The sequence below is a fragment of the Thunnus albacares genome, chromosome 23 (genome assembly GCF_914725855.1).
Source record: "Thunnus albacares chromosome 23, fThuAlb1.1, whole genome shotgun sequence".
NCBI lineage: Eukaryota > Metazoa > Chordata > Actinopteri > Scombriformes > Scombridae > Thunnus > Thunnus albacares.
Genome location: NC_058128.1, coordinates 18708030 through 18720322, shown reverse-complemented (window position 1 = coordinate 18720322; position 12293 = coordinate 18708030). Strand labels below are relative to the sequence as shown.

The window sequence follows — 12293 nt, the reverse complement described above, 5'->3', positions numbered from 1 at the left end:
TTTTCTTTTTTTGTGATTTAGCTAGCTAGCTTGTGCACCAACATTACCAGGTACAGAAATGAAAATACTCGCACAAAACTCCACATTTACTGTATTTTAGGGCAAGCTATAATATATTAAATTTCCAAACTTTATTAATTTCCAAACTGCATTGTTTTGTTTAACAAAAACCAAAAAAGAACAACAACAAAAAAAAACAATTGACTTTGTATTTCTGGGGTTAAATTGGGTGTGTTTTATGGGACTTTAACAGAGTTTTTATTGAGGCCTTTGACGTATCTGTTTGGCTGTTAAAGGAGCTGCACTATAACATATGAGCCTGAACAATCAACCATGGTCTTAAGTACTGGGTCAAATTAGCTGTAGAACTGTGTTGCTTTGTAGGTCAACCAGTAAGTTACTAAATGATTGATGACTCAATTTGTATTTTTATGGGGTTTCTTTTTGTCTTTCTGTTAGCGAACTTGTGCACTGAAAAAGTAGCTCCTCAGTTCTGTCAACAGAGGTTTAACACCAATAAGATTATTTCTGCTTGCACTGCAGCTCTGAACATTTTTTTTCTACAACTAAAAATTTATTCTGCACAACCTCCAGGAAAAAATTTAGCTTTTGTTGAGGCTTTTTTTCCCTCATTTCCACAGTCTTGTCTACAAATGCTTGTTGGTCACCAGTGCAGATGTTTTACTCTCATGTTCCCACGGCAGTGAAAGAAACATTTCAGAGAGCGAGGGAGGAAAAAAAAAGAAAGATACTGTCATTCCTGTTTCCTCTGCTCTCTTTTCCTCCATGTGTCCTTGTCCGTTTATACACAGACTAATAAACTGTCCGTCTTCTGATGTGCATGTCTAGAGAGCAAAGAGCAGAACAGATCAAAACAGATAAAATAAAATAGCAAGCTGACCGTCTTTCTCATATCCCCCACCCACTCCCCCTTTATCCTTTTGATTCATTTTGTATTCTTCCCTGTAACCTATCATCTTCTAATCTTTTATTCTAACCTCCTCTCCCTTTCTGACTCTGCCTCCTCCTTCATCTTTTTTTCTTTATCTTTGCTGCCGTTCCCGTAATCACTCCCTCCTTTTGGCTTTTATCTTCACTTCCTCAATATCCTTTTTACTGCCTCTGCCTCCTTCCTTCCTCTCCCCCCACCTCCCCTCCCTCCCTGCCCTTCTCCCTCCCCTCCTTCCTGCCTTTCCTTCTTTCTTCCTTCCTTGCCCCCCCCAACCCCAACCCCCACCCCCGCCCCCGTCCTTCTGCTTCTCCTTCACTGAGCTCATCCTTCTTTTCTATCCTTCCTTTTCCCCTTCACCTCCATTTTGCTGCCTCTTCACTAAACCCCTTTTCTTCAACTTATTCTACCTCCAGGTTTGCAGCCAGTGTTCTGGAGCAGAGAGGATGTGTCCCAGTGGCTACGATGGGCAGAGAAGGAGTTTGCCCTGCGGCCCATCACCAGCGGTTCTTTCCAGATGAATGGCAAAGCACTGCTGCTGCTCACCAAGGAGGACTTCCGCTACCGCTCCCCCCACTCCGGTACTCCACTTCTCTCCACCTCTTTATATATTTCTTGAAAAGTAGTGTATGTGACGTGTATTCCAGGCTGGGAAAACTGGAGACATCTGTGAAAAGCAAAGAGTTAAACAAATGACTCACTTCAGTTGATTGCATGAGATGATTTTTCAGCCCAACTGGAGCAATTCTCAGGCTGGAAAACAATACTAACCAACCAGGAAGTAAAAGCAGTTTTAGATAATGGAAACACTCTGACTAATTGCAAAAAAATCTTAGAAATTTAGTTTCTATGCACAAATTGTCCAAGGGCAAAAAGTGACACCTGTCTTCACAAAATGACTGGATGATGGGACTAAATAAAATTGAAAATGGATAGTTTGGGGTCTTCACAGAGGAGTGAAATACTTGCTAAATGCACAACCATGACCACATTTGATCTTATAACAGAATTAATTTGGGACAAACACCATGAGCCTTTATCAGCTGCAACCCTGTTGTGATTTAAACCTATTTTAAGGCTTATTCACATTAAAACCTTTGCAAATACAGATTTAAAATCATTGTTGTCACACTAAAACTAAAACCTAATAAAGAAATCAATAGTCAGACTGTGGCAGGCAGCTGTTACAGTGAGGTGGCTGGGGGAGGAAGTAGGAGACGGTTAATCAGGAAGTACAAACCAACCTCAACTGTCGCCCCGGCAACGCCAGTGGCCGGGCACATGAAAAAAAGAGAAAACACACTATTTTCCCAGCAAAGTTTTGATTTCTATTTTAAAAACGAAACAGGATTTGTGTCCTGATTATGAGTAACTGTGTAGAGTCCTGGAAATTTTACACTTTCACAGTGACGAAGTCAGTGCTGTGTGGTGTGGTTCGAGGTGATAGTCATCAGAGTGGGATGAAATGAGTATTGGCATTGTGAAATACAAAGATAAGACAAACAATCATTCACATTCTGGGAAAGCAATTTCTGGTAATTTAGGTTTTAAGTGTTGGGACTGTATGGAAGACTGAAAATGACTTATTTGTCAATAAATAAACGAGCACATGCATAAATAAATACTGAATGTGTTTACCCAAACTGAAGTCTGGGGAAAAATGTGATTCATCTTCACAGGTTTTATTAGTTGCCTTTAGTTGTCTCTCATGTTCGATGGAGTCATTCTGCTCCAAAATGGTGTCTCAACAGCTTTCCTTAAAAAAGGGCTGTTGAGAGATAAAGCTGACACATTATAACATTAGTAGTTGTTTTGGCCCTGTTGTCAGTGACATCAGTGAAAACGTCATTTTAGGGAACAGAGCTTATTTTTGGGCTTGTCTATTTCCTCGTTTGGGGGAATGTACAGTAAGGGCTCATTTCCCATCATACCCTGCTGGTTGCCATATTTTCTTTTTTGGAGGCTCTCTAAGGATCCTCTTAACCTCACTTTAAATAACCAGCCACTCAGTTTGTAAAGCTATATTACAGTGACACGTTTCTACCAGAATATGTTTAATGAGAAAAACGCACAGCCAAAGAAGGTGTTTTCATGTAAGCTCCAGATCACTGCCCCACTGAGTGTGATTCTTAATGATTAACAAATCATTGTGAACACAAAGTGTGACGCTCTAAGTTTAAACTCAACATGCTATAAATCAAACATGACTGCATCAGGAAGCAGGAATTTTCCCTGCACTGCAACTCAATGCCACAGGACCTAAAAGTGAGAACTGAAAGGGGTGTGTGTGTTTGTTTGTGCGCGCGTGTTCACCATTACTTCCTTTGTGAGAATCATTTCCTTGTTATGGTAAGCCCTTAAGAAATTCTTTGAGATAATGTGTGATGGCAGTAACTCGGCTTTGTTAAAATCCTATCTACCGTGTCTGTGATCATTTGTTAACCATATAAATGTTTTTTCATGTTGGGAGAGGAGCAGTAGTTGTTGGTGTTGAAGCTGAACAAACCATTGTTAATCATTCAGTGAACTTCCTGCTCAGGCTTTGTACCAAATGTCACCACTACTGTATAACCACTCTAAGGAAAACGCCAGGGTCATATAGAGCTATGGCTCATTTACTTATGTCAACATCTAGTTCAACTTGTTCACCAAATAGGCTGTGAAGCATGTGGTAGATATTTAGTTTTTATAACATGTATTCGTGCTGTTTTAAGTCAAAACTTTACAAAGGAATATTTAATGCAGGTTAAAATGGTAGTTCTTTTAATTTATAATGACAGATTATCTTATCTGTGGAGGTGAAAAAAGTTTGAAGGAGGAAATTGGGTGCAGTCACCTCAGAGGCATTCTGTACTCGCTGGGTCATCAGGCCAGGTAGTGAATATCTAGGAAATGTTTCTAGTACCAAACAAGCCTTGATGTTTCATGCCGCCTGTCCTGACACCATCACTCTAACATAGCGTCTTGTTTTGACTGTTCCATTATTGCTCAAGCTCACTGCTGCCTGGAAAGCAGAGAGAAGTTCCTATCTTCTGTACGGGAACCTGATTCTGTACATGATGGCATTGCTAATTTCCCATTTGGTGCAGACGTAAAATGCTACCGAGTGACGTATAGTAACCTCTGACCTTTGCCTCTCTGCAGGGGATGTCCTGTATGAGCTGCTGCAGCACATCCTGAAGCAGAGGAAACCCCACGTGTTCTACCCATCTGCCTACTTCCCTGGGAACTCCTTCCACTCGCTGCCTGAAAGCGCTGTGCATCACCTGAAGCTCGAAGGTCAGTCAAATAAACATAGTTGCTGTGGAATTGGAGTAAATTTCAGTAAGCCAAGGCATCTGTCTCCACATCAAGTGGAGACAGATGGTGTTGTCTAAATCTAGGAAGCACTGTAGCCATTTTCCTTAACACTCAAGTCATTGGAAACCTACATTCTTCTATTGGTGAGTCAAAAATGACCCATGTTAGAATCAATAGTGTTTATTCATATTAAATATATATTATAAATAAATAAAAACTCTTCCTTGTCCAGCATCTGTAAGACCATTTTAGCAAAGAACAAAGAAAATGTTTTGAATAACACATAAATCATAAAGGAATGTGCAGATGTATGGTGTACATGTATACATATACAAACAACTGTCAAACTAAATCTAATATGTATATACAATCAATAATACCAATCATCAAATTAGCAAGCTAGCAAGTATTAGTTTAGCTAAATAGCTAACGGATGAACAGTTCCTATAAATGCACATAGTGAATGTATATGGATCATTTTGACCCACTTTTGGAAAGTTTGTGGAACTTGTGGAAAAATCTATAAAAAGTTGATTCTCTTGTGAGCTAAGAAGCAAGGCTATTAAAGTAGCTTAGTTTTAAAAAATACATCCACAACAGTAATGTTATCAAACGTTAGTTAGCAATAAATTCGATTATAATACCAGATAATAGGATGATCAGTTCCTGTAAAAGTCCACAGGAAATGAAACAACAAAATTTTTCTCACAAAAATAAAGACAGACTTGCCAGGTTATTTTTGACCCAACTATCCAAGTAATAATGTTGATTTGAATGAAAATGTTTATATTTTTTGCTATCTGATCTTTTTGTGTATATGGTGCTGAAGAGTAGCAGTCAGTCTCTTTCTATCTTTAGCAACACAGATTTCTTCACTTGGCATCCGTGTTTGTTGTAATCAAGGAAGTAATTATAGTGTTCACTGAAATACCTGAGACAGTTTTCTGGCTCCGATCTGAGGAAATGTGACACAGCAACAATTAGACGGGGCTGAGACGCAACTTTGCAAGACCTCAAATGTTGACAATAGAACTTGTTCCACAAGGAAATGCTGTTTTAATTAAACAAGCTGTGGTAAAGGACTACACAAACTGCTCCAGTAGCTTATTGGTCCGCTGGTATTTGTTACTACTGCCTTCCTGGTGTTGCGTGCCTTTTTGGAGAAGTGTTTTAACAAACAAACATGAGGTTTTTTCCATCACTTGTGAGTTAAGGGAACTGAGCAAAATTCAAAAGACTTCAGGTAAAGCCCCATAAGTTATTTTTGTCAATGTACCACAAGGTTGATACCACTACCTCCAAGCCAAACCAGAGATTTTTTACTAAAACTCAACACAAATAATCTAATAAACATGCTCATTACTCAACTGTAGGAGATTAGTGACACCTAGTGGACTTTTCAGTGTGAAGCCAGGAAACATACAGTAACAATCAACATAGTGGTAGTAAGGACAAATCACAGCACTGGTTCGAAAAGAGCGAAATGATTGAAACATAATAAAAGCTATAATACATATCTTAATTTCTGGCTTTATTACTCATATTTTCTGAAAGATTTATGTATTTTATTGGCTGTTGTGCTACTTTGAATGGCAGGCTGTAGGAAAAGATAGGCTCACTTCACCCTGAGGTACTATGGCTACATGAACAGGGGATGTACAAAGCGATAGGAGAATCCTTAAACATAATGATAGCCAATACCATAACCCTGAAAATAAGTATGTACTAACTTTGTCAAGCTTATAATATTTAATTTGTATTAATACTTGGTCAGAGAAGTGTTTATTCAGATCAAGGGCCATTTTTGTCACAGTTGATCGTTTCTCACTGGGCTTCCTATGCCCTTCATGTCATTTTCTGCTCAGAGGCTGCCAGTATCACCTTGAAAGCCATTATCTGTTAACTGTTGGCACACCTGCATGGTAAACACAGGAAATGGTGTACACCCAGAAACTTTGCCAACATTACCGCAAAGCTGCCTTCAGGCTAATGAGGGAATTTTGTGCTAACCACTCGGATTCACAGACACAATGATAATCTGTACTCCATTCAAGTTAGTCAAAGGAATAATTATTTTAACTGGCTGCAACTAGCAATTATTTCCATTATCAATTAATCTGATAATTTTATAAATTAAACCAATTGTTGAGTCTATAATAGGTCTGAAAATAAAAATGTCCATCACAATTTCCGAGAGCCAAGGATGACGTCCTTAAATTTTTTTTTTTGTCTGACAAAACAGACAGTTTGAAACCTAAAGATATTCTGTTTCATATGATGCAAGACTACAGCACTTCTTGGATGCTTCATATGTTTGGTATTTTTGCTGGAAAATAACTTAAACAAAATTTGTTGCAGATTAATGTTAACAGCTCTGTTTTGATATAAGTTGTAGATATTAATCACATATCGTATCTTTTGTGACTTTAGAAACGGTACGGCGGGGACCACGTGGTACAGAGCCACTCCCCCAGCATCCACCAACCATTGAGTTGCGGCACCGCTCCCGCTCCCCCCACCACCCAACACCTCGACGATCCCCTCCAGAGCCAAACCATCCCCGCCCCACCAATGAGGATCACCTCCAGACCTTCTCCCAGCTGCCCGACAGCAACCACCACCTGCCTGAGGACATGTACCCTCTGTCAGTGTCCCCGGCTGCCCCGAACGGCCGCTGCGCCACTCCCCGAGAAGCCCCCTGCCCGGGCAGCCCGGGAGGCCAGGAGGCGGGCCCTCCTCGCGTCATCCAGCTCATGCCCAGCGCCATCATGAACCCTCTGCTTCTCAGCCCGAGCAGGAGCGGTGGGGGTGCCGCCATGGACTTCAGGCACAGCCGCGGTGGACCCCAGTCTCAGGCCACACTTGAGAATGGACGTGATGGGAAAGTCCACGGCCACCACCATCAGATACCACTGGCCCAGCAGCAGCAGCATCTACTGCAGCAGCAGGAGGAGGCACTCTACAGGAACCATGTTATCATGCCTGTGTCACCTCCAGAGGAACAGCAAATGCCCATTGGGCGGATAGCAGGTATGACTGATGAGGTTAAATGTTAAAGCTGTATATCTATTTATTTTGTGCCTTTTGGTATTAGTAAACGTAAATTATGTGTGCCGTTTACTAATGTGACATTTTTGCAGTTGTGGGTGCTGAAAATTTTTACTCAAGGTGCACTGCTACTTTGTGCAGCTTTTAAGGACAGAAAACTTCCACGAGAAGTTTTTCAGAAAACAACAATCTTGTTCAAGCTCACTCAGTGCTTCCCTGTTGTGTCCTTGCAGACTGCAGGCTGCTGTGGGACTACGTCTACCAGCTCCTGTCAGACAGCCGGTACGAGAATTACATCCGCTGGGAGGATCCAGAGAGCAAAGTCTTCCGCATCATGGACCCCAATGGCCTGGCCAGGCTCTGGGGCAACCACAAGGTAAACACAAACACACACACACATACTCTGCAGGCGCTAGTTGTTCATCTGTTGTTGTCCTTTATTGGGCTGCAAGTGGTTCAGTGAGCAGGGAGATCCAGATCCTGACAGGAAAAAAGTCATTGCAAATCTTTTCTTGTGGCATTTCTGTTTGCAGACAAGACATTAAAGCTGCATTAATCAGGCAGTGGTTAGAGAAGTGACCTTCTTGTGACCAGAAGGTTGTCAGTTAAATCCCCAGACCAACAGGATGAATCTGGGTGGGGAAAGTGAAAAAGCAGCACTTGCCCCTCCCTCATTACCACCACTGAGGTGCCCTTGAGCAAGGCCCTTAACCCCAGCTGCTTCAGTGGAGCTGCTCAGTGTTTGACAGGTCAGACTTTGGTTGTACTTTGCAGCTTCCAGGTGTGAGTGTGTGTAAATATGATCAGGGTGTTCCTGCAAAAGAAAAGCTTCCTCTTAGTGAAACTTCCTTGAATAAATAAAGATTTAAAAAATAAAATAAATCAATATTTGTCCTATTAACATCAGACCAAATGACAATGTGCAATGTAAACAAGATTGTTCATAGTGACAAACCCACAGAGAAGTATCACCTGAATATGGAGTTCCTGTTTGAGTTCATTGTTTTGGTTGTATGACCAGCTTTACTTCTGATTTACACGTATCATTTTGTGTTATTTCTGTTTACAGACAAAACATTGAAGGCACTTGTTACTATGATAGAATCACTATGTGATATGAAAGGTGACGAACTCAGATTCATCTGTGAGTTCAGATGATTCTCTGTGATGATTCTCAGCTCTACATACTGTAGCTTTTTAGTCTCTTGTAGCTCACTGTTTTGGTTTTACAGCCCAGAGACTGTCCGCTGTATGTCCAAATAAGCAACTGTTTGCTGACACGTTCGTCATGACAAATTTATAAGCTGATAGATATTTGATATAAATAAATATGTCAGATGTTGTGGAGTTATTCTGCCCCCAAGTGGCAAAAAACAATGAATGCAGCTTTAAATGACAAAGAGCATTGTAGGATGTTGAAATTGTTTTTTGTTTTGTTTTTTGCAGATCAGTATTATCACATGAATGACACTTTTGTTTTTGTACCTCTTACAGAACAGGACCAATATGACGTACGAGAAGATGTCACGAGCACTGAGACACTACTACAAACTGAACATTATCAGGAAAGAGCCTGGGCAAAGACTTCTATTCAGGTATATCAACTCATAATCAATCATTTTTTAAAGAATCAGTGAAGCCATTCATGATATATTTCAGATTTTTGGATCAACTCTTGCTGTGGGTTACTGGTCAAACGTCGATAACACAATACCACATTCAGATGTAATATTTCCAGCAGCTGCAGAAGAGTTTACAGTTGAATCTTGATAAAAACACGATTTTCTATAACAGATTCCGTTGTCAATGTTGTGTTCACTGCAGGTTCATGAAAACCCCTGACGAGATAATGAACGGGCAGACGGACCGGCTGGAGCACCTGGAGTCCGACACAGACGAACAAATCTACATCAAAGAGGAATGCTGAGGAACTCTGGGAAAGCGAGTGTATGAACTACTACTACTACTACTACAGCCGCTGATGCCTTTCAGAAGCAGCTTGAACAATCATTATTGAACCCGGACAACTCACGTCAATCCCAAACAGAGAGACATGAAATCTGATATCTCTAAAGATTGCCTTAGGATACTTTCCTGTAGTTTAAAAAAAAGACAAAAAAACAAAAAAACAGCATCAGTTGTTTTGATTTTCCTGAGGGACAGAGCTAAAAGGACTTTTTAAGTGTTCCCTTTTTATTTCTGAATGAACTGCAAAAGCAAGCCAATCACTTTGTGCTTAAGTCACTTTTATGATTTTATTTTATTTTTTGTCTCCTCACATGCATTATATGGAATTTTGCTGTTTGTAAAAAGAAGTTGGGTGTGTCCGTGTGTGACAGGAATGTTTTCACCATGGAATAAACATTTTTGATCAAACTGTATATTCTTAGTGTGAACACTAATCACCTTTTTTCTCCAGTATTTCTTGTCTCCTCTGGGTGAAGAAAGTGAGTGAAGTACGTAAAATATCCACATGATGGCACTACTGGACAACTGTTGATGAGAAAGGACAAGCAGTGGATGTTCACAGTTAACTAAACTATGAACATTCACCCAATTACAGCCTCATTAAAGGAGAAAATGTGCTTACAGATCACGAGAAGTGTTAGAATATGGAAATAGGTATCACATTTTTGTGAATTTCTAGCTTTTAGTGGAATTCTTGATGTCTCAAGATAAGATCAATGAATCAAAAGAAATACTATAGTGTTTGCTTTTCACTCCCAAAATTAGTGATTTTTAAAAAAAGTTTTTTAGTTTGAGAATATCATAATAATACCTATTTTTCTGCCTGTCCTTATCTTGCTAATTAGATTATTATTGATTATCACTTTATTCATTTGGAGGTGATGACAAAAGCAGCTTTCTCTTTCAGCTTCTTTTCGGACGGGTCACGGTGACATTCAAATCAAATCTGAAGAGTAATCTGAATATGACACAAATCCATTACAGTAATCCGATTACTGTAACGCGTTACCAGCCGAGCAGCAGCTGCGGTGCGCTTTGCGCTCTCGGAGTCTCCATAAAAGTTAGTGCGCACAGAGCCGAGCTGTCATACTGTGAGAGGAGACGCGGCGGAGCAGAGACCGGAGGCAGAAGTGATTGATCGGGATCATTCTCACTTTGAGAAACCAATATAATCATTTTAAGTGTGTGGTCTGATCCTCTGAGGGACTGTCAGCCACGAGAGACGCACCATCAGGACGCATTTACACCATATTATCCGCCCGATTCTTACAGGCTGCTGTTCGGTTCTGGACTATCGGAATAAAAGGACAGAGGAGGTTTGGATCCAGAAGTGTGTCGGCTGTGCGGCGGATGAGATGCCAAAGCTGACGCGTTAAAAGACGAATAATCGTGTCTGATTCTCATAAGGCTGTTTGATTTCATCCGGAAAGCCTCCACTCACATTTTTTTTTTGCCAATCCAGGACGCAAATGTCTCCACATCACAAACACACCACTGGATTGTAGCAGCGGCCCCACCGATGGTTTAAAAGGGCGTTAAGGTGCGGGAAGGGAGTGGGACAATTACAGGTAAGAGCCATTCAAACATCCCCGACAGTCTTTTTCTGCCCTCTTTCGGAGGCTGTTGAGAGTTTCCCCGCCGGTGAGGGCGCACACAATCAGGTGCAGAAAACCACTCAACCACTGCAAGTGGCTATTTGTTGACCATCAGCGCCGCATCAATATGTAATCAAGACTGAAACAATTACCGCAATAACGAGCATAGGCATGGGTTAACTGTCAGTCACCCGCTCTTCTCCTACAGAGGGAAGAAACATACAAAAATATTCATTTATGCCTGCCGTTTATCTGTAATTTATTCCCGAAAATCTGACTTTTCTCACAGGAGGTGAGGAAAACACCTGAGACTGTTTTCCTTGCTTTCACTGTAGGCTGATTTGCATTGCAATTGTTTTCTTGCAGTGCCATTTTCTGACGTGCTTACAGTGCAGTGACGCTTCATTTGAACTTGTTTCCACTGGAAGCTTATGTTTAGAAAACTTGCATGATCTATTAACAAGTAAGAGACTGTTTTTCATTTAATTTTACTTTATTCCAGCATGTGCAAAGTTGTGAAATTCTTCCTGCAGCTGTATTTGGTACTTAAAATGAAGCTCCTGCATACAAGCTGATCTGAGGTGACTACAAGCGTTGCCGTTGATAAGAGGAGTTTTCCCAAGTGTCAGGTCCTTTGATGAAGCATTGCAACCAGGCTGAGCAGAGGGAGATCACACTGTGTTAAAAGTATGCAGTCAGTCACTAACAATAAGACAACAAGTTATTTATTGGGAATCTGGACATGTTTACTCCTGCTGCATGACCTTTTTATCTCTGTGGAAACTCAGCAGTGTCCAGAGCTAAAAGAAATACAATAATATTTTCACGCAGCTTATATTATGTGTTTGGGTAAGTGTGGCAGGATTATCATCAGTATAAATGTTGCCAGTATATCTGTGTGGAAATCAGCTAATTTAAATAGTGATTTACTGATTGGACCTCCTGCACTGAGTCTTGTCAGCTCACCTGAAGCAAATAATCGAGTGAGTCCTCTGATGATGAAATGCAGTGACACAGTGAGGCAGCAGGCTGATCCAGACACTTCCAACTCCACTTCACAATACTGAAGAAAAAAAACAGATGAAAAACACCAGGAATACACTGTAGATGGACCAGATGTAGCCTGGAAATTACACACCAAAAAGTGTGTAGATTGTAGCTTATTTTTAAAATGTGGAGTGCTCTGATGGACAAAATCAGTGTTTGAACTTAAATGGAAAAGAATATAAATGAAAATGCCAGTAATGCTCATTCATTTATTAATGTTAGAAGGCCAGCAGATAATGCACATGCGGCTGTAATTTCTGTTCTGTTTCTCAGAGCACATTATAACATCAGTTTCCTCCTTTAGCTCTTAGCTTTTCCCTGACATTTAGTCTAACATCACATACCCAGAAAAAAACTGTGGTTGCTTGCCTACACTGCAGCTCTGC

General features: G+C 40.6%; 1 protein-coding gene across 2 annotated transcripts in view; it reads left to right on the top strand.

The window, feature by feature from the left end:
• etv6 (ETS variant transcription factor 6) overlaps nt 1-9678 on the top strand; it is a 28430-nt gene extending 18752 nt beyond the window's left edge. For both annotated transcript variants that reach the window (XM_044343859.1, XM_044343858.1), the window contains exons 3-8: nt 1366-1530; nt 4094-4228; nt 6680-7279; nt 7531-7673; nt 8792-8892; nt 9122-9678. In XM_044343859.1, the coding sequence (XP_044199794.1) occupies nt 1366-1530; nt 4094-4228; nt 6680-7279; nt 7531-7673; nt 8792-8892; nt 9122-9224 (1247 nt within the window). In that variant the 3' untranslated portion in view covers nt 9225-9678. The remainder of the gene's footprint in view (nt 1-1365; nt 1531-4093; nt 4229-6679; nt 7280-7530; nt 7674-8791; nt 8893-9121) is intronic.
• Nucleotides 9679-12293: the final 2615 nt, after the last annotated feature.